The 23,718-nt window shown below is 44.9% G+C and overlaps 1 protein-coding gene across 1 annotated transcript; it reads right to left on the bottom strand.

Annotated features, from left to right (window-relative positions):
* Nucleotides 1–1,874: 1,874 nt before the first annotated feature.
* SRD5A1 (steroid 5 alpha-reductase 1) lies at nucleotides 1,875–20,964 on the bottom strand. Its single transcript, XM_044294354.1, has 5 exons — nucleotides 20,620–20,964; nucleotides 19,310–19,476; nucleotides 13,986–14,087; nucleotides 9,347–9,497; nucleotides 1,875–2,237 (listed from the first exon to the last, which is right to left on the bottom strand). The coding sequence occupies exons 1-5, from the start codon at nucleotides 20,904–20,906 to the stop codon at nucleotides 2,171–2,173; spliced, it is 774 nt and encodes a 257-aa protein (XP_044150289.1). The 5' UTR covers nucleotides 20,907–20,964; the 3' UTR covers nucleotides 1,875–2,170.
* Nucleotides 20,965–23,718: the final 2,754 nt, after the last annotated feature.

Here is a 23,718-nt window from a genome sequence, read left to right on the forward strand (position 1 = left end):
CCTCAAACGGGAGAGCAGACTTCTTATTTATCTTAGCTACGGGAGCGTCTACCCTCGGTACCTCCTGCCAAGCTGATACTGTTTGATCGTCAAAGGGGTACTTTCTCTTGACCGCTCTAGGGATAAATCATTTTTTATCGGCTCCTTGATACAGTCCTGAATGGGAAACACCCTAGACTTTTTAGGCTTTAGGCTCTCAAACATTAGCTTTGGTCTAGACCTGGACTCCTTTTCTTCCTCAAGCTCCATCGTGGATCTAACCGCCTTCAATAGTAGATCCGTATCTTCCGCTCTAAATAACGGCTTCCCTGTCAAATCCTCAGAGGAGGAATCTGAGTCTGCAATACACCCTCCTCAGACCCAGAGTCCATAGTATCCTCCACTATCGCCTGGGCCTTCTTATGTCTGGATGAGCTAGGCAGGGATTTTTTAAGCTCCTCCACAGAATAACTGACTTCATTTTTAACTAAATCTTGGATACTTTGCAATAAACTTATCCAGACATGGTTGACAACATGTTTTGGGGTAAGACGGATCCAACTTCCGCTTGCAAATTCCACACTCCTTAGCTCTCGTTTTGTGGGAAGCTTTTCCTGGGGCTTCTTTAACCTGCATTTAATAAAACAGCCTAATCAGTCTAAGCTGACCATAATAATAACTCCCCAAAGGGAGATGGTGGGGGTTAACCCCTCTTACCCCCAGGAGTACCATGCTGGATTCCGAAAGCTGCTCCTGTCTGTCGGTGCGCTGTTGTACTTCCCCTTCTTGCATGATAATGCTGCTTCAAGGGGGGCTAATGGAGGGCTGTAGGTGCCGCCTGGCATCCGGTCAGTATCTGCCCGCTGCTGCTCCCTCTACGCTGGCTGGCGTTCCCTTTTTCAAATGGGCCGCGCAGCGCCCGCCATGTTAAGCTCCTCCCCCTTCCGGCCAGTGGAACGCATGCGTCACTTCCGGTGCGACGCGCACTCCCAGCTCAGCCAGCCTCAATGAGAGAAGACTCACCTCTCCCCTCACGCCGCAACTTCGCCGGCAGGCAGGGTCACAAGGCAGCTACAGGCATCCCCCCCATGGCTACCGAAGAAGGGAAAAACAGCAGATGCCAGGCTTCTCAGCGGCTCCTAGTGGAGACTTACACCGACAGGTACCTCCACTAGGTTTCCCTTTAACCCTAGAGGTCCTGCAGCCGAAAAATAGACCTGGAAAGAAATCCTCCTGTCTCTGGACAGGAAACAGGAAAGAACTGAGTGGTGGAAGGCAAGGGACCAATTTAAAGATCTGGGAAGTTCCTGTTTCCTGTCCAGAAGGGGGAGGATCTCTCACAGGCGCCGTCATGGGGCGTAATGGAAATATAAATTATATACTGTAGTGATGTGCTATAAAATACATTTGCATTCATAGTTTTTTTCCTAGTTAAATTAGAGCTAGTACATCGGATCCAAGATGGCCTGGTAGAGGGATCTTGCCCTATATTAAAATAGAGGCTGTAAGAAAGAAAGCAGACCCTATCCTGAGTTTGCATAAAATAAACTACCATGCTGGGCAGATACGGTAAGCGTGCACACCACTGATAGCAGCTGCTGCACTTTATTCAGAGGTTTTAATGAATAAATAACATTATATTTTAGTTTTTATTCCTCGACCAGTGAATAGACTGATGTCATGACCAGTGTAATATCGCAAACTAGTCTAACAGACATTTCTAGTGACATGCTTTTCGAAAGCAAAGAAACCTTACTAAAAAGATTGAGAACATGGATGCAGATGATATAGTGGAATAAGCAGTCATCCTTCTCGAAAACATCGGTCCTGATAAAGAACAGAACATTTTAATTCTATCTTAAAGTAGGGATTAGGGATAAAAGACAATCTTGTGGTTAACTTGCTAATATAAACCTTTATTTTTTTAACATTCTTCAGAACAGGAAGAATAAGGTACAATATATTACAACGATAAAAGGAGGTAGAACGTTTTCAAGCCCTCATATCATCATAAAAACACATGCTTTATTAAAATAAAAGGTTTAGAGGCTTAAAGTAACAAACTTTCTCGAACGAAACAGGGAGGATTCCAGTAAGTCTCCTGGCTGAGATACAGTACAAAGAGATCAGCACCAGGCTTGAGATGAGATTATGGGAAGGCACTCTGGTCTTAATTCATCTTCCACAGAACTTAATATATAAACGGAATGAGGATTTTCCTGGCTTTTGGATAGTCTTCAAATTTCTCAATGTACCATCTGGAAGAATAAGAGTCACAGTATTAACATTAAGGAGCAATTCCAACAAGCGGTGTATGGATTCATAGAAAGTCTGAGAGCTGCGCACTTCTGCTTCCTTCCACACCCGAGCCCACTGATTTAAAACTTTTCACATGTCAAAATTGCTAGGTACCCACTGGAGTGACCAGGCGACCGTCAAATGTGTATGTGGGTGTCTTTACTCTCCCTCAACTGCTGATGTTGGAGACATGTTAAATTTCAATATGCCCGATTCTTCTGTTCTCAGGGGAGGCAGGCCACCACCACCACCCCACTGAAAACACATGCCAACTTTGGCAAGCTTGCATGGGCATATATTGAGTGAATAGTCAACGTTCGTAACCAGTTGGAATTAAAGGGGTTGTCTCACTTCAGCAAATGGCATCTATCATGTAGAGAAAGTTAATACAAGGCACTTACTAATGTATTGTGATTGTCCATATTACCTTCTTTGCTGGCGACAGTACTTTTTCATCACATTATACCGTTCTTGGTTCCATGGTTATGACCACCCTACAATCCAGCGGTGGCGGACATGCTTGGACACTACAGGAAAGCGCCGGCCGCTCTGGTGGCCAGGACCGTGGGAGTGCACATAGGCCAGCACTTTTTCCTGTAGTGTGCAAGCACGACCACTGCTGCTGGATTGCAGGGTGGCCGTAGCCATGGAAACAAGCAGTGTATAATGTGATGGAAAAATTAATGAAACAAGCAAAGGAAGCCATATGAACAACCACAATACATTAGGAAGCGCCTTGTATTAACTTTATCTACATGATAAATACTATTTACTGAAGTGACACAATCCCTTTAAACTCTGGTCACGTCTGTTCTACATCTTCAGTTCTCCCAAGAAAACCATGAAATGACAACACTTCTTCTGTCCCTTGAGGGATGGCAAGTCACTGTCCGGGGTCTAGAAAGTGCTTGAATTAAATCACTATGTATTACACATACTTTCAGCAGATTTGTCTAGGATTAAGTGGCTTCCAATGATGGGACAATGTTTCACAAAGAAATCCTGAGTTAAAAAAAAAAAAAAAAAAAAAAAAAAGGCATTTTTTATGGTGGCAATTTGCATCAACTCTAGATTGTTATGAAGACTGATCAGATGAATTGTAATTAATTGCAAAGTAATTCCTTGCCATGAAAATTAGCTTTAAAGGGTTACTAAGGAGAGATGAGGCCATGTGGCTGGGAAACGGTGAAGTGGTCTGGCCATTGCACTGCAATGGAAGCTACCTACTGAAGCAGCAGGGCACCGGCATGGACTGTATCCTAAAGAGAATTCAGATACAGGATCAGGAATGGCAGCAGGCAGATGTGACTGTATCTGCACGCACCGTGAGGCAAAGGCCTTTGAAGAATGGCCTGGTGTCAAGACGGCAGTAAAAAAAAAGCCACTTATCTCCAAGAAAAACCATCAAGGACAGACTGATATTCAGAAGGAAGTTTAGGGATTGGACTGCAGGGGACTATGGTAATGCCATTTTCTCTAAAGAAGACCCCTTTAGTCTCTGGAAAAATTATTGTCCAGAGAAAAAAAGGCGAGCGCTACCACGAGTCCTCTGTCAGGCCAACAATAACACATCCCGAGACCATTCATGTGTGGGTTGTTTCTCATCCAATTGAGTGGCCTCACTTACAATTTTGACCAAGATTACTGCCATGAATAAAGAATGATATCAAATCATCCTCCAAGAGTAACTTCTCCCAATGATCCAGGAGCAACTTGGGGATGAACAATGTTGGAGCATGTTCAAGCGTGTTGGCGCACCATGTCACAAGGCAAAACTGAAATCATTGATCAAAACATGGACAATTTTGGGTCCATGGCCAGTAGACTCCCCAAAAAGCAGGTGGACAACCAAAAACACAGAAATTGTGATGACCTCCAAGCACAGATTAGGGAAGAATGACTTGCCATCAGTCAGGTTGTAGCTGAGAAGCTGATTCCAGCATGCCACAGAGAATTGTAGAAGTCTTGAAAAAGAAGGGCCAACTCTGAAAATACTGAGTTTTTGCAAAAAAGTCCTGCATTTGTCAGTACATTTAAAAACTTCTAAAATGCTTTGTGTACTTCAGCGTACCATTGAAACATCTGACAAAAAGATCTAAAAAAAACTGTCTCAAAAGTTTTGACCACAACTATGTACACCCATACCCAAGTATTTTCTGAAATATCACATTGTAAAAATGTTCCCTAGCAAATTTGACATTTGATTAAAAAAAAAAAAAAAAAAAAAATTCACACATTCATGTCTCTGGCTAATACTTTAACCCAAGCAGACACCTCCCACCAAAATTAACCACCTCCCGACCGCCTAACGCGCCGATGCGTCCGGGAGGTGGTTGATTTGTTCCTCCTGGACGCATCGGCGCGTCATCTCGCGATACCCGAGATTTCCTGTGAACGCGCGCGCTCACAGGAACAGAAGGTAAGCGAGTGGATCTCCAGCCTGCCAGCGGCGATCGCTCGCTGGCAGGCTGGAGATGTGATTTTTTTTAACCCCTAAAGGTATATTAGACGCTGTTTTGATAACAGCGTCTAATATACCTACTACCTGGTCCTCTGGTGGTCCCTTTTGTTAGGATCGACCACCAGAGGACACAGGTAGGTCAGTGAAGTCGCACCAAACACTACACTACACCCCCCCCCCGGTCACTTATTAACCCCTTATAAACCCCTGATCACCCCATATAAACTCCCTGATCACCCCCCCCCCCTGTCATTGGTCACCCCCCTGTCATTGGTCACACCCCTGTCATTGGTCACACCCCTGTCATGCTCCGTTCAGATGTCCGTATGATTTTTACGAATCCACAGATACATGGATCGGATCCGCAAAAAACATACGGACGTCTGAATGGAGCCTTACAGGGGGGTGATCAATGACAGGCGGGTGATCACCCATATAGATTCTCTGATCACCCCCTGTCATTGATAACCCCCCTGTCATTGATCACCCCCCTGCAAGGCTCCATTCAGACGTCCGTATGATTTTTACGGATCCATGGATACATGGATCGGATCCGCAAAACACATGCGGACGTCTGAATGGAGCCTTACAGGGGGGTGATCATCCCATATACACTCCCTGATCACCCCCTGTCATTGATCACCCCCCCTGCAAGGCTCCATTCAGACGTCCGCATGTGTTTTGCGGATCCGATCCATGGATCCGTAAAAATCATGCGGACGTCTGAATGGAGCCTTACAGGGGGTGATCAATGACAGGGGGTGATCACCCATATACACTCCCTGATCACCCCCTGTCATTGATCACCCCTCTGTAAGGCTCCATTCAGACGTCCGCATGTGTTTTGCGGATCCGATCCATGTATCCATGGATCCGTAAAAATCATGCGGACGTCTGAATGGAGCCTTACCAGGGGGGTGATCAATGACAGGGGGTGATCACCCATATACACTCCCTGATCACCCCCTGTCATTGATCACCCCCCTGTAAGGCTCCATTCAGACGTCTGCATGTGTTTTGCGGATCCGATCAATGTATCCATGGATCCGTAAAAATCATACGGACGTCTGAATGGAGCCTTACAAGGGGGGTGATCAATGACAGGGGGTGATCACCCATATACACTCCCTGATCACCCCCTGTCATTGATCACCCCCCTGTAAGGCTCCATTCAGACGTCCGCATGTGTTTTGCGGATCCGATCCATGTATCCATGGATCCGTAAAAATCATGCGGACGTCTGAATGGAGCCTTACCAGGGGGGTGATCAATGATGGAGGTGATCAGGGAGTCTATATGGGTGATCACCCCCCCTGTCATTGATCACCCCCACTGTCATTGATCACCCCCTGTAAGGCTCCATTCAGACATTTTTTTGGCTCAAGTTAGCGGAAATATATATTTTTTTTGTTTGTTTTTTCTTACAAAGTCTCATATTCCACTAACTTGTGTCAAAAAATAAAATCTCCCATGAACTCACCATACCCCTCACGGAATCCAAATGCGTAAACATTTTTAGACATTTATATTCCAGACTTCTTCTCACGCTTTAGGGCCCCTAAAAAGCCAGGGCAGTATAAATACCCCACATGTGACCCCATTTCGGAAAGAAGACACCCCAAGGTATTCGCTGAGGGGCATATTGAGTCCATGAAAGATTGAAATTTTTGTCCTAAGTTAGCGGAAAGTGAGACTTTGTGAGAGAAAAAAAAAAAAAATATATCAATTTCCGCTAACTTATGCAAAAAAATAAAAATTCTATGAACTCGCCAGGCCCCTCATTGAATACCTCGGGATGTCTTCTTTCCAAAGTGGGGTCACATGTGGGGTATTTATACTGCCCTGGCTTTTTAGGGGCCCGAAAGCGTGAGAAGAAGTCTGGGATCCAAATGTCTAAAAATGCCCTCCTAAAAGGAATTTGGGCACCTTTGCGCATCTAGGCTGCAAAAAAGTGTCACACATCTGGTATCACCGTACTCAGGAGAAGTTGGGCAATGTGTTTTGGGGTGTCACTTTACATATACCCATACTGGGTGAGAGAAATATCTTGGTCAAATGCCAACTTTGTATAAAAAAATTGGAAAAGTTGTCTTTTGCCAAGATATTTATCTCACCCAGCATGGTTATATGTAAAATGACACCCCAAAACACATTCCCCAACTTCTCCTGAGTACGGCGATACCAGATGTGTGACACTTTTTTGCAGCCTAGGTGGGCAAAGGGGCACACATTCCAAAGTGCACCTTTCGGATTTCGCAGGCCATTTTTTACACATTTTGCAAGGTACTTCTCACACATTTGGGCCCCTAAATTGCCAGGGCAGTATAACTACGCCACAAGTGACCCCATTTTGGAAAGAAGACACCCCAAGGTATTCCGTGAGGGGCACGGCGAGTTCCTAGAATTTTTTATTTTTTGTCACAAGTTAGCGGAAAATGATGATTTTTCTTTTTTCCTTACAAAGTCTCATATTCCACTAACTTGCGACAAAAAATAAAAAATTCTAGGAACTCGCCATGCCCCTCACGGAATACCTTGGGGTGTCTTCTTTCCAAAATGGGGTCACTTGTGGCGTAGTTATACTGCCCTGGCAATTTAGGGGCCCAAATGTGTGAGAAGTACCTTGCAATCAAAATGTGTAAAAAATGACCGGCGAAACCCGAAAGGTGCACTTTGGAATATGTGCCCCTTTGCCCACCTTGGCAGCAAAAAAGTGTCACACATCTGGTATCGCCGTACTCAGGAGAAGTTGGGGAATGTGTTTTGGGGTGTCATTTTACATATACCCATGCTGGGTGAGAAAAATATCTTGGTCAAATGCCAACTTTGTATAAAAAAAATGGGAAAAGTTGTCTTTTGCCAAGATATTTCTCTCACCCAGCATGGGTATATGTAAAATGACACCCCAAAACACATTCCCCAACTTCTCCTGAGTACGGCGATACCAGATGCGAGACAATTTTTTGATGCCAAGGTGGGCAAAGGGGCACATATTCCAAAGTGCACCTTTCGGATTTCACCGGTCATTTTTTACAGATTTTGATTGCAAAGTACTTCTCACACATATGGGCCCCTAAATTGCCAGGGCAGTATAACTACGCCACAAGTGACCCCATTTTGGAAAGAAGACACCCCAAGGCATTTTGTGATGTTAGATAGTGAGTTCACAGAAGTTTTTATATTTTATGTCTCAAGTTAGTAGAACATGAGACTTTGTAAGAAAAAATAAAAATAAAAGAATCAATCATTTTCCGCTAACTTGTGACAAAAAATAAGTTCTATGAACTCACTATGCCCATCAGCGAATACCTTAGGGTGTCTACTTTCCGAAATGGGGTCATTTGTGGGGGTTTTCTACTGTTTGGGCATTGTAGAACCTCAGGAAACATGACAGGTGCTCAGAAAGTCAGAGCTGCTTCAAAAAGCGGAAATTCACATTTTTGTACCATAGTTTGTAAATGCTATAACTTTTACCCAAACCATTTTTTTTTTTTTTTGCCCAAACATATTTTTTTTTATCAAAGACATGTAGAACAATAAATTTTGCGAAAAATTTATATATGGAGTGTGTTTGTTTTTTTGCAAAATTTTACAACTGAAAGTGAAAAATGTCTTTTTAAAAAAATAAAAAATACATTTCAATTAATAACAAAAAAAAGTTAATATGTCAGCAGCAATGAAATACCGCCATATGAAAGCTCTATTAGTGAGAAGAAAGGGAAGTAAAATTCATTTGGGTGGTAAGTTGCATGACCGAGCAATAAACGGTGAAAGTAGTGTAGTGCAGAAGTGTAAAAAGTGGCCTGGTCATTAAGGGGGTTTCAGCTAGGGGGTTGAAGTGGTTAACTTACATTGTGTGTCAGGACGGATTTATCTTCCTCCGCACAACATTGCGGACAGAAAAACGCTGCTTGTAGCATTATTCTGTCCGCAATGGGGACGCAACCATTCAGTTCAGTTTTGGCCCCATTGACAATGAAGGATACGACAGAACAGGCTGATGTCTGAATCAGGAGGTCCAACTTTTCTCTCTGCTCCCTGCACCATTCATATTAGTGGGGTATGTGTGTTACATGGTTGTAGTACAGACACGACAGAACAGGCTGCTGTGTGAATCAGGAGGTCTAAGTTCTCTCTGCTCCCTGCACACTGCTGAGCGCCATCCTTTAGAGTCTAATTGCAGATCACATTTAAAAGGGTCACTGAGTTTTCAAAAAACGTTCTATAGGTTATAGAACCCCAAAAAAGTTTTGATCGTGGGGAGGGGGGGGGGAGGGATGAGTACCTATGGGTCCATCTCCATCCTCTACAAATGTACTCTCTCATCGTTCTATTGATCAGTGAGGGTCTCAGCACTCAGACCCCCACCAATCAAATCTTTTGATTTGAGGTTTTTGGAAAACTCTGGGTGCTCCAAATATTGATTACCTACATCAAATAACAGGGGTCTGACACCCACTGACATGCTGTTTTGGACTCCTGGAAGCTAGATAGTATAAGGAGCTGGAGACTGTACACTGTGTAGTGGCCATATGTGACCGTTCCTTATACCTATTCTGGCCATGCCTGGACACTGCCATGTGCTATGTGACTGAGGAAAGTACTTACTGGTGATGTTGCTGTGCTCGAGATAAAAGCACCAGCAATGTGAATAAGGCAAAAGCCGCTCCGGGGATGGACCAACCAGCGATGGCAAATCCTGACCATTCCACTATTTCACCCAAAAAGTTTGCACCGGTAACATATTCAAAAAGTCCACCTTAAAATAGAAACAAACCATTAAAAAAAGGACAGGTATTAGAATCTGTACTAGTACTTATGCATATCCCATATACCATGGTGTACATAAAATGACAGCATAGGTGACCACAGCATATTCATTTAAACAAAATACAGTCATTTATGGAGCAGATCAGCACCGACAGTATAGTACCAGGAATTCTTAGTCGTGTCAGGTAGGTGTTGTAGTTGGTGTAGGTGCCCCAGGCCGCTCTACCTCCTATGTGAAGGGAAGCCAGGCGTGCTGATACTGGCCTCATCTGTACAGTGAGTGCACTCTACGGCACAAGTGCCATTCTGCTGTACTCCTGACACATTGATGTAGCATGGCCTGGGGGACGGCAATCTGTAAATGCATTATATATCTTTGGAAACATGGGCACATCATGTATTATGGCATGGTGGCAGCTTAGAGGGGAAACATGCCAATAGGATCTCTTACAGTTTCTTTTTAATACAATGCAGTTTAGAGGGAGCATACATAGGGACCCTGTACTCACCTTGTAGAACCTGCACACTCCCTTCTGGTTAGCAGTATCCTGTCACCTAAATCTGTGAGGGGAACGACTAATCATCCCTGTTCACTATGGAGCTACTGCAGGAAATGTACCAAACTGGTGTAGAGCAAACCTGACTTTGTTGCCAATAGCAACCAATCACATTCCACCTTTCAGTTGTGAAAAATAAAAGGCAGAATCTGATTGGTTGCTATGGACAACTAAGCCGGTTTTCCTTTACAGTTTGATAAACTTACCCTACTGAGTGTAGATTATAGATGAGTTTAAAGGGGTTTTCTGACATCTGGAACCCCGCCAATCAGCTGTTTGAGAAGTCACCAGTGCTTGCAGTAGCGGAGTGGCCTTCTCTCTGCTTTTCCCAAGCCAGTGACGTCATGTTGATCTGTCACGTGGCTAGGGCTGCAGTAAATGATTATTTTAGTAATTGAGTATTCTATCGATTATTTTTTACAATTAATCGAGTAATCTAATAAGAAAAAAATAATACCGTTTCCCTTTATAAAAACTCATACAACCCTCTACCATCAGTCCCCAACCCCTTTCATTCCTCCCTGTGCGATCAACCCAAGTGCATCAGCTTTGCTCTTCCTCCCCCCTTGTGCCATCAGCTTTGCTCTTCCTCCCCCCTTGTGCCATCAGCTTTGCTCTTCCTCCCCCCTTGTGCCATCAGCTTTGCTCTTCCTCCCCCCTGTGCCATAGTCTCTGCTGCCCTGCTCCTCCCGACACCCGGATTGCACAGAGTCATTGGTTGATATGTCACTGTGCACGCTGAGCGCCCGGCCTTAGTCGCGCCCTCACCCCCTTGGTTTCACCAACTTACCTTTCCAGCAGGGGCGCCGCCGACACTCCATCGTTCCGTGCTGCTCTGCGCCCGACGTCACACAGCGCGTCAGGTCACGGCGTGCGTACGTCAGGAGGTCAGTGCAGCGTGGTACCATGGACGTGCTGTAAAGTGTCCGGAGGCCCCTTGCTGGAAAGGTGAGTATTCCAAGCGCAGCGGGAGACCACAGAGTGGCAGTAATAGCACTCCCGCTCCATGGTCACATGACACAAACAAAACTTCGACACAAAAAAATCCTCGATGCAAATTTTTTGCATCAAGGATTTTTTTGTCGAATTACTCCATTTAATTGAGTAATAGTTTTAGCCCTACAAGTGGCCTATACGTCAAGTGAATGGGGCTGAGCACAATACCAAGCACAGCCACTATATAGTGTACGGCGCTGTGCTTGGTGAGCAGAGAGAAGGCCGCAGTGCTCACAGAGATGATTGCTAGGGCTCTCAGGTGCTGGGCCCCCACCGATCACATAATTATGACCTATACAGAAGATGGATCATCAGTATAAAAATCTCAGAACCCACATGGTTCTACTGAACCTCAGTCCAAAATGGTTTCTCTGTAGTCCACAGGAAAAATGCAGTATGGCTTCCCAGTCCAATTTTCTACGTGTCTGTTTAGGTGTGGCAGATACTGCAGATGTTCCCTTTTACAATCTGACAGCTAGTCATCCTCCTACATGATTACACCCTCATTTCTGGGTCATATGACCAATATAGCATCAGATCCAATGCAGAGAGTCGTGGAACCAGTTTCTGATGGAATAAAAAAAGAGGATTCTAGAACCTCATTAGGACAAAGATTCTCTATTCTACATAATAAATAAAAAAAATTAATCCTTATTTCATGATTGAATAACTTTGGATGGTAATATATTTTCCTCAAAAAGCATTTTAAATAAAATATCATATTTTTTTTGTTTGTTTTTTAAATCATTGATTTTTATCCACCCTGGCTATGTTCTTTGAATTTTTAGAGTTTTCCGACACACTTAAGTTAGCAATATATAGAAACATAGGGAGTCATTTACTATCAGAGATACACCAGTTTTCTGGCGTGTATCGGTCAAAGTGCAGCACAAAGGTTACTTGCGCAGCAATCTAACTGTTCTCGACTCACGCCGGGTCTAAAAAAAAGGGGGCTTGGTGTGGGCAGGGAAGGGTCGTCAGCCCGTCATTTATCATTTTCTATGCCAGCTTTAGGCGTAAAAATTTTTCTAAATCTGTGCCAGCAAGGAAGCCGGTGTAGATTTAGACCAGCAGTGGATGCACCAAAAGGTATGTAGTAGCCAGTGCGGATCCACCGCCAGATCCGCACTAAGGTTACTAATAAAAAAATAAAAATAAATTACAAATCATACGCATTATCTGTGTCGGCGTTCACTGTGATACCCAATGTTTTTTTATTTTTATTTTTTATTTTATTTTTCAAGGGGGCAATTTAAAAAAGTGTAACTTTTTTTTTTTTTTAGGGAACCTGTCATCAACTTATTCTTTATTCTCACTGAGGGCAGTACAAAATAGTGACAGAAATGCTGATTTCAGCGGTGTCACTCATCAGCTAAAAGTAAGAGGCTGCTGAGAACCAGCATCATAGTCATTGCAGCACAGGCCTGGAAGAGTCAAATCTACCTGAGAAGAGTCCTGGTTATTCATAATCTCTTGCTCTCTCACCCATCTGCTGATGATTGGCAGTTCTCTCCTAGAGAGAAAACTAGGTAGAAGACTGTCAGTCATCAGCAGGGAGAGCAGGAATTCATGAATAACCGGGACTCTTCTCAGGTGGCCGGGACTCTTTTCCAGGCCCAGTCTGCAATAATTGTGTTTTAACTTTTAAATGACAGACTCCTGAAATCAACTCACCTGTCTCTACTTTATACTGCCATTAGTATGGGCAGCATGAAGTTGATAACAGGTTACCATTAAACTTTATTTTTGCTTTTTATTTAATAACTATTAGCCCCCTTAGGGGGCAAGAACCCTTTGTGCGGTACCTGCTGGGTTAATTGTTGGGGTTTCGGCAGGACACAGCCTACATTTGTATTTAAGGGTTAATTATATGCATTGGTGGCGCAATATTAACAGCCCCCCCAAAATTATAATGTAAATTATCATCAGCGGCAGATTCACAGCCCCCTCCCCTTAATCCTTGTCAATGATAACAGTGGCAGCGGGACTTCCTCCATGGTACTTGTTGTGGTCTAGTATCGGAAAATAGCAAATATCAATTCGGGTACAAAAGTATTGACTGGGTATTGGAAGTTCGATACCCTACACACACAAACCGGAGCGTTGTGTCCTCAAACAGCTGATTGGCAGGGTTGCCAGATGTGGGGCTCCCACTGATCTGATATTGATGGCCTTTCCTGAAGACAGGTCATCCATATACAAATCCTGGAAAACCCTTCTTTTTATATGACCTTGTGTTTTGTCATTCCTCTGTTATTCCAGGCAGAAGTCTATGAATGAATTGTCAAAAGTCTGCAGTAGAAGTCCAGCGAGTTATTATCAGTTGTGGGTTTGGGAACCCCCCTCAGTCCGACAATGTCCAATCAGTGCAGTGTCAGATTGTGCAGGGACACAATGGTAACACTCAGCTGACTTCACTGCAGACTCCTGCTATGTCATTCATAGACTTAGGCCGAATGCACACGACGAGAGTGACAACCAGTATGGCTGCACTTCCTGTCATCACAAAGTAGCCACCACAAGAGAGCCAAAAAGTGGAACCGCGGCCTGGATCCCTGCTGAGAGCAGGAGCGCACGGCGTTATGGGTTGCTATGACGCCGTGCGCTCCCTGCTGCCGCCGCAATACAGTGATACACTGGTATGATCTATACCAGTGTATTATTGTACTGTGGCGGCAGCAGGGAGCGCACTGCGTCATAGCAACCCATGACGCCGTGCGCTCCTGCTCTCAGCAGGGATCCAGGCCGCGGTTCCACTTTTTGGCTCTCTTGTGGTGGCTACTTTGTGATGACAGGAAGTGCAGCCATACTGGTTGTCACTCTCGTCTTTTCCCTTCAAGAGCTTGGCTTCATGAGGTCACTTTTGGGGAACAACATGACAGCAGAACATGACATTAAGGGAGATATTTTCGGTGACTACTTACCTCTGGGTATTTTATATCCTGTCTCGCCGGGGTTTCTCAGATTCCTCAGGATGTGATCAGAATGAATATTAATAAGCATTCCGCAGATAAACAGCGCTATACCTGTAAGAGGTGCATTAAAGCTGCGGTCAGTGCGGCAAATGAGAAAGACATCTAGATACCATACGTCAGAAGGTTGTCAAAATGTGGTAGTCAGGGAAGGAAATGTGCCGGATGCTGCAGCAGACATCTCAGCTCCCTTAGTAGCTGAGGAATTCGCATTCTCCCTGGGAAGATGAAATAACTGGAACCATGCATACCTTTCAGCTTTGGGTGGAGTGACACCTCAAATAAATCCAGTCATGGTTACATCAGATAAATGATCCACACCCAAATTCTGCAGATATACTTGCATAATGTACCTACTAGGGTTGTCACGATTTCGATACCATAGTATAGTGATACTTGATACCATGCGAAAAAAATAAAACCACCCAAAAAGCTGCGTGCAATCCGCATTTTATGGAACGTCCAGCCCATAATAGAACAGTCTGATCCTATTTTTTGGGGCGGACAAGTCGACAAAAACCGGCGAATCGCGCTGTTTTTATTTCTTTTTTTCCCTATTACAGCGTTTACCGCATAGGATTTTTTTTTTATAGTTTGGACTTTTTGGACGTGGCGATATGTAATATGGTTATTTATTGTTTATATATTTTATATGCAAAATTGGGAAAAGGGGCGATTTATACTTAATATTTTGGTGTTTTTTTTTATTTTCCATTTAGGGGCTAGACCCCTTGTCCTATTCACCCTAATAGAGCTCTATCAGGGTGAATAGGACTTCACACTCTTCCTGCTGCCCTGTGCATAGTACACACAGCAGCAGGGAGCCTACCATGGCTCCAGTAGCGTCCTGGCTGCCATGGTAACCGATCGGAGCCCCAGGATTACACTGCTGGGGCTCCAATCAGAACTGCCACTGCACCACCAATGAGGAGGGGACTCTGTAGCCACTGCCACCAATGACTTTAATACTGGGGGAGTTGGGGGGGCGCACTGCACCACCAATGTTTTTAATACTTGGGGGGGTGGGGGGTGCCGCGCCACCAATAAAGATAACTAACTAAATTTAAGGGTTTCTGTCACCTGAAAAAATGGGTATTAAGCTGGCTGACGCCGAGCGTCCTTTCCCCGCTGCACCTGCGCCGCAGGCGAGAAATTTTCTTAGTAGACACAGCCGGCGAGAGGAGAGCAGCACTGCCCTGGCCCTATCAAGAGAAGAAGGGCGTGAAAAGAGGTGGGCAAACGGAGCTTCCTAGAGTCCAATTAGCATATTATAAACGTTTGTTTTTCTCAATAAAGGCTTCAGGCAGTGAGATGGCACTAATAGGCCTCATGCACACGACCGTTCCATTTTTTGCAGTCCGCAAATTGCGGATCCGCAAAACACAGAAGCCGCCCTTGTGCCTTCCGAAGTTTGCGGAAAGGAACAGGTGGCCCATTGTAGAAATACCTCATCATCTTGTCCGCAAAACGGACAAGAATAGGACATGTTATATTTTTTGGATGGACCAAGTGCTGTCCGCATCTTTTGCGGCCCCATTGAAGTGAATGGGTCTGCACCCGAGCCGCAAAAAAATGTGACTGATGCGGACCAAAACGGTCGTGTACATGAGGCCGTGATTAGCACATCGCTAATGTCAGCCAGCTTAATACCCATTTTTTCAGGTGACAGAAATCCTTTAATACAAATACAGGAGGCAAATACGGAGGTTAACTGCTGCTGATCGCAGCTCCCTGTCATAAAGGTTGGGTGACGGCTATGTGATTCTGACGTCGCCACCCGCCTGCTATATTTGTATTAAAACGTTCGTTATCTTCATTGGTGGCGCAGTGGCCACAATTCCTCCACTCGTTTCTCCTGTTATTGGTGGCAGCGGCGGCACAGGGTTAAGGGAGAGCCTGCCTCCTTCTCCCCTGTGCTGCTGAGGAGAACATGGCGCGTGCTGAGAGAAGCGCATGCCATGTTCTGAGATACTAGCCTAGTATCTGTAAAAGGCAAATCCCGGTATCGAATCTATACCTGTACAAAAGTATTAATTGGGTATCACTAATTCGATACCCAGAGCAACCCTAGTACCTACCATTCTAGAGCAGGGGTGCACAACCTTTTTTGGTCTGAGGGTCACATCGCTCTATTTCAAGGGGCCGCAAATAAAATAAAATATGAAAATCAGCCGACAAATGAGCGATTTCTTGTTTATCAACTGATCAGCGGCACGATTATACCGGCCAGATAGAAGCGCTCGTATGAACACTTTCGAAGTAATTGGCCAGAATATCGTCCTGCAGCATGGCCCCTGAAACCGAAGAGTTAGGGCCGCTTCACACGAGCGGATGCCGTGCGTGGCATCCGCTCCGTGAAAGAGTGCCAAGACCCGCTGCAGACTGCAGAGGCACGGAGCGGTAACATGACTGTTAATGCTCCGTGCCTCTCTGTGATCTCTTTACTACGAAATCACAGTGACAACTGTGATTTCGTAGTAAAGAGATCACAGAGAGGCACGGAGCATTAACAGTCATGTTACCGCTCCGTGCCTCTGCAGTCTGCAGCGGGTCTTGGCACTCTTTCACGGAGCGGATGCCACGCACGGCATCCGCTCGTGTGAAGCGGCCCTTAAGCCTCATTCATACTTCAGTGTTTCATGGACGTGTGGTGTACGTGTTCTCCACGGACAGCACACGTCCCCGTTCATTTTAATGTGTGTATTCAGACATCAGTGTTTTAGCACGGTACGTGGGTCCGTGTTTTTAGCATGAAAGCTTGTTCTATTTTGCCCGTGTTCACGGATCCATCACGTCCATTATAGTCCGTGGGTCCGTGAAAACCACAGATGCAACACAAATGCCATCCATGTTGCATCCGTGTTTCACGGATCATGAAGAGATGCTTTAAAAATTATTTTTCAGCTGTTCAGTGTTACTGAAACACGGATGTAACAGACAGAAAAAAAAACGGACACACGGACGCAACACAGATCCTTCACGGACGCATCACTGACCACCTGCTTATGGATTTGAGCGCAGACATGGACGTGTGAATGAGGCATTATACTTACCTGCTCCCTGCCGCTCTGGTCCTCTGCACTGCCCCCATCTTCCAATCCCTGTGCTGTTTACACCTGGCAGTGCATGGCCATGGTCACATGCACCTCTCCAGCCAATGCCTGGCATCAGCAGTGATGTGGCCACAAGCAGCATGTTACTGATGAAGCCAGTCATTGCCTGGAGAGGTGCATGTGACCATGGCCATGCACTGCCAGGTGTAAACAGTGCGGGGATCGGAAGATGGAGGCAGTCCAGAAGACTGGAGCAGCGGGGAGCAGGTAAGGGGCCATGCTGCAGGAACTGGTAAAAAATAATTTGTACCGGAATAGTGGCGACATTTCCTTCCATCCTGCCTCCTATTCAGGATGGCGCTCACTGATCAGTAATAGGGCCCTGCAGTAACCAGTGAGTGCTTTAACTTACTAGTGGGGGAAGGAGCTCATTAGTTAACCCTTTAATGACCAGACTTGAAAAGGCCTTAATGACCAGACACTTTTTTGTGTGGTTCAAACGGCTGTAACAATCTTATTTGTTGAACTACCACATTTTTTTGTAGTTTTATTTGGGGGAAACTGTACAAAATATTTTAGTTTTTTTCAAACTATAGCTCCTTATTCTTTAAATATGCAAACTGACACCAAAATAAATTATTATAATTAGTTCCCCATTTTGTGTAGGCAGTTTTGTTATATAATATTTATAGTTTCACGTGAATGGGGGGGTGATGGTTTTGGTTGGAGTTTTTTTTTTTTATGAATTTAAATTTATCTTTTTTTTTTTACTTAATTTTTAATATATTTCTGCTACATGATATGTCCCTCAAGAGGTCATAAAAAGACCTTTTTTAATTTGCACCTTTTCTTTTATCTGTATTTTATTGTAATATTTTTTTATTATTGGCTTATTACTTATTTTTTTAAAATATTTTTGGCACATATGTTCCCCAAGAGGTCATAAAAAGTCTGTTGGGGCACAATGAACCCTTTTTTTAACCTATTTTTTTCCACATAAATTGTCCCCAAGAGGTCACTGAAAGACCTTTGGGAGACAATGAGAGACTTTTTTTGTACCATTTCCACTGTAACTGGGGCATCCAAATGAGCCCCAGTTACAGGGGAAACCAGCCTTCTCCTCGGCTCACTCACCATCACTTCCAGCAGGAGGCCCGACCTACTGCAATGCAGGAGCTGGGTCTGTCATCCATCATCGTGCCGCGCTCCAGGCAGAAACACAGCTGATCGCACGACCAGCTGTGTTTCTGCCCAGCAAAACTTGGTTCTGGGGGCCGTATGTGGCCCGCGGGTTGTGCAACCCTGCCCTAGAGGGACTGTCACCAGCACAAGGCACAATTCAGTGTTGTGCTCGCTGCCTTTCAGTGATTTCTTGCTTCATTCTGCAGTAAAACTACGCTGAGACCCCCACTGATAACTAGAATGGGGGTCCGGTTCCTCTGAATGAATGGAGCTGCAGGTCCAGCATTCGAGGAAATGTCTAAGAAAGCCAGTTACAGCACCGACACACTATTCATTCTGGAGCCCGGGCCCCCAGCTCTTGTGATCAGCAGGGGTCCCAGCAATCATGCTTTAAAGGGGTATTCCCATCTTAGACAATGGAGGCATATCGCTAGGATATGCCCCCATTGTCTGATGGGTCCCAGCGGTGGGACCCGCAACTATATCAAGAACAGAGTGGGGAGCGCTGTGGCTGGAGGACCCCAGATTTCCCAGGATCCGTCCACCACCAAGCGCTAATCCCCGCCTCTCTCATAGAAGTGAGTGGGACTCGCACCTTTAAGACAATGGGGACATATCCTAGCGATATTCCTCCATTGTCTGAGATAATTAAACCCCTTTAATAACCTATGTGTTGGATAGGTGGTAAATTATGTTCATGGGGCAACTAGTTTAAAGGGGTCTCAGGATAGGTCATCAATATCAGATTGGGTGGGGGAGGGGTGATCTGACACCCAGCACCTCCACCGATCTGCTATATCCACAGCGAGCAGGAAGAGAGACAGGAGATGGCACGTGTTTTCCCTTTATAAAGCTGACAGTGGGGGTACCAGACCCCAGCCGATCGGATATTGATGACCTATCCTGATGATAGGTCATCAATATTAAAATCCCAGAGAACCCCTTTAAAGTCTAATTTCAGCTACATGCATGTATAACTGGACTGTGGGCTTTTACGGAAAACGTGCAGATTGGAAGAATAGTCTGATCTCAGGATCTCACCTATGATGAATCTGGGGTCGTGTGTCCAGGTGGGACGGAGGTCCGAGTACTTGCACAGATAGCTGCTTTGGAGGTACCCATTGTAACAGCAGAAAATCAAAGCAAGGGAAAAGGAGGCAAGGGGGGTAGGCTTTCCCCCACGGATCAGAAAGGGGAAGATAAGTGTCCTGTGGAAAAACAAAGCAGATCACAGCGATCATTACACCCCTGGCAGCACCAGGAGGCTCTCCTCGAGAAATGGAGATGCAACGGTTCAGGCTCTGTTCACATTAGAATGATGGCTTCCACCCCTGTACTGCAATGACCCTGAGGAACCCCACCATTACAATAATTATTAAAGGGGGCTGCGCCATTTCTCCGCTGCTTCTTCCAGTTTTTCTGGCTGCAGCAGCGACTTTCACTGTTTTGCAGCCAATCACTGACCTCAGCAGTCACGTCCTATGTACTGATGAGGCCAGTGATTGGCAGAGATCGGCGCTAACGAAGAAAAGGGGTAAATATAAAGCAGTGGTGGCGAATCTATGGCACAGGTGCCAGAGGCGGCACTCTGAGCCCTCTATGTGGGCACCCGCACCCTGGAAAAAGTCTAAGGAGCGCCAATATGCCTTAGCGTTTTCCTGCCATTCATCAGCGCATGCACACTATGAACAGCACTGGCAGCGCATTGTATGTAGGCAGGCTATTATAGCTAAATGGTAAAGTACATGGAAGATACACTATACTGGACTGTAGTATTCAGGGCAAGTTGCCATTTTGGCACATTGCGATAAATAAGTGGGTTTTGGGTTGCAGTTGCGGCACTCTGCCTCTAAAAGGTTCGCCATCACTGGTATAGTGTCGTTATTTTAGCACAGTTTTTTTTTTATAAACTCGGACAACCCCAGTAAAAGAATGACCTGTGGCATATGCTCAGAAGAATAGGTTTGTCTTGAGACGCTGTGGTGTATCTCGTATTGTTACGTACAAGGGAAGCTCATAAATGATCATTCGGTATCAGAGGAGACAAGTATACAAAGCTGCAGCCCGACTCACTCCGCATTACACTGTATGGGGCCTAAATCTGGGGTAGCCAATCACTGAGCAGATTGCATTTTTTCAAATGCACTATGAGCAATGGAAGCTGAGCTGTGATTGGTTGCTATGAGCAACAGAGGCAGTTTTCCTTTTAGAAAGTTTCATAAATCTCTCCATATATCGCCCTTCCCGTATGTTGTAAAAGTACCACTCCCATCATGTCCTGACGGGTGCAGTAGTATCAGGACAGCATGTTGTAAACCGCAGGGCAGAGTATAAAGAGCGGCATTCCTCACCGGTGCACGTAGTGACAGATGAAGGCCCCCAGTAGAACCTTAGATGGCGCCTCCACCTCTCTATGGACGGCCAGGTAATACACTGGTACACTTAAGGAGGGCAGCTCTTGTAGAAACCAGGCGAAACGCACCGGTACCGGCGGCCCAAACACGGAGCTGGCATACCGCCCGTACGGCACACGGATAAACCGGAGAAGTATGTACGAGATGACTCCCATTAGAACCATGAAGTAAGACAAGAAATGCAGCAGGCGCCGCTCATCCTGGACGACACCCGGCAGCCACATATCGCCTCAGAAGCCGCCACTACCGGCCACAACCTTCAACCGACGTGCGCTGCTAGGTAGCAGCCAATCAGCAGCTAGAGGGTGGCACGCGCTGCCAGTGCCCAGCCAATCAGACAAGAGCTGACCGCTTCCTCATAAGTGACCACTGTCCTCACTGCCGAGTGGCTGGAGGCGGAGCTGCGCGCTACCCTGACGGTGGCTTTGTACGTAGCGCGGATATGGTGTCAGATATACACTACCTCCAGGGGCGATTTAGAAGCAGGAAAACCCAATCCCGGCGCTTTAACCCCTTCAGGACCCTGCCATCTTTCACCAGGCCATTTTTTGCAAACTGACCAGTGTCACTTTATGTGGTGATAACTTTAAAACACTTATTTATCCAGGCCATTGAGATAGTTTTCTCGTCACATATTGTACTTCATGACAGTGGTAAAACCAAGTAAAAAAAAGTAATTTTTTTTTAAATACCAAATTTACAAAAGAAAATTGAAAAATTAGCAAATTTCCAAGTTTCAATTTCTCTACTTTTATAGTAGATAGTAATACCTCCAAAATAGTTATTACTTTACATTCCCCATATGTCTACTTCATGTTTGGATCATTTTGTGAATAACTTTAATTTTTTGGGGACATTACAAGGCTTACAAGTTTAGAAGCAAATCTTGAAATTTTTCAGAAAATTTCCAAAACCCACTTTTTCCAGGAGCAGTTCAGGTCTGAAGTACATAATAGAAACCATAATAGTAACCAAAAATAGCTGTCTTGGCACAGTTTATTTTTTGTTATTTACAATGTTCGTCTAACAGGTTAGCTCATGTGGTATTTTTTATAAGCAGGTTGTTACGGACGCAACAATACCAAATACGACTACTCTTTTTGGTTGTTTGTTTCAGTTTTATATAATAAAGCATTTTTGAAAAAAAAAAATTTGTGTCTCCATATTTTTTTATTTTTTGGGGTGCATCGCTTGGTATTACACTTTTTGTGATGTAATGGTGACAAAAATGGCTTTGACAGTTTATTTTTACGGTGTTCACCTGAGGGGTTAGGTCATGTGAAATTTTTATAGAGCAGGTCGTTATGGACATGGCAATACCTTATATGTATACTTTTATTTATTTAAGTTTTACACAATAATATCCTTTTTGAAACCTCCCCAAAAAATCATGTTTTTGTGTATAGCCATAGTTTTTTTTATTTTTGGGGCGATTGTCCTAGGTAGGGTCTCATTTTTTGCGGGATGAGGAGACGGTTATATTGGAAATATTTTGGGAGGCATACGCCTTTTTTTGCTTATTGTTGCACTTTTAGTGATGTAAGGTGACAGTGTTTATAACATTTTTTAGACGGTATTCACCTGAGGGGTTAGGTCATGTGATATTTTTATAGAGCTGATCGATATAGACACGGCCATACCCAATATGTCAACTTCTTTTTTTTCCCCTATTTAAAAAAAAAAAAATTACTTTATTTTGGGAAAAGGACGCTTTTTTTTTTTTTTTTTTACTTGAAACTTAATTGTAAGACTAAAATTTTTTTTACTTATTTTTTCACTTTATTTTTTGTCCCACTCTGGGACTTTGGGGGGTCTGATCCCATTTACAATGCATGCATCACAATACTTCTGTATTGTGATGCATTAGCTGTAAGTGTATTTTAAGGGTCTATTCACACGTCCGCAATTCTTTTCCGCATTTTGTGGACCCATTAATTTCTATGAAACTACACGATTTGCTGCCCCGATCCACAATTCCGTTCCCGAAAAAACTAGAACATGTCCTTTTCTTGTCCGCAATTGCAGTGCCAGCAATGTGCGGTCCGCAAAATGCAGACCGCACATTGCCAGTGTCAGTGTTTTGTGGATCCGCAAAACACATACTGATGTGTGAATGGACCCTAATACACTTACAGCTTGCTTCCTGTGAGATCCAGGGGGCTGGATCTCACAGGCGGTCACAGAAGGCAGCCATGATTCCCTGCCACCGGGTTCCCGTCACAGCAGCATGGGGGCCCCGATGGCCACCCCGCACCTTGCAGGATCCCGGAGACGCACTGACCACGCAGTGCAAGGGTTAATGCGCTGGCATTTGGTTTTTTTTCCGATGCCGGTGCATACAGCAGGGGTCCGGCTATCAGTGACTGCCGGACCCCTGCTGCTGATCGGGCACAGCTCCTGCACCTGCCCAATCAGCCTGCCGTACATATACAGTGCTGGTCCTTAAGGGGTTAAGAGTGCTCGCCCTCCAGTATAGTAATACGGCCGAAATCACTGCTAACTACTGCTTTTCTGGATTTCTTCAGTTCTACATATGAACCATTAGGTTGCCTTCACACAATGTAGATTTTGTGTTAGAAAATTCTGCAACTGAAAAATCAATTTCATTCACCTTAAAGGGGTTCTCCAGGCTTTTTATATAGATGCCCGATCCTCAGGATAGGCCTTCAAGATCAGATGTGGGGTCCGACATCCAGCACCACTGCTGTATGGGGAGACGGCATGCACAAGAGCGCACGTGTCGTCTCCCTTCTCTCTTCTTGCTCTGCTGTTCCATAGACAGCAGCAGTGGGCAGGAAGAGAGAAGCGAGAGAACGTGCGCTTGTGCCGTCTCACCATACAGCTGATTGGTGGAGGTGCTGACCCCCCACTGATCTGATATTGACATACCTCCCAAGTCCCAACTTAAAAAAAAAAAAAAATCACAAAGAGGGCCAAATATGTGCGACAATTTTTTTTCATACTAGGCCATGTCTCTAACTCCGCCCAAAGCCTAATTACTGGCTGACACAACTGCAGCACCTGGGAAATCGGTCA

This window comes from Bufo gargarizans, chromosome 5 (assembly GCF_014858855.1).
Source record: "Bufo gargarizans isolate SCDJY-AF-19 chromosome 5, ASM1485885v1, whole genome shotgun sequence".
In the NCBI taxonomy this organism is placed as follows: Eukaryota; Metazoa; Chordata; class Amphibia; order Anura; family Bufonidae; genus Bufo; species Bufo gargarizans.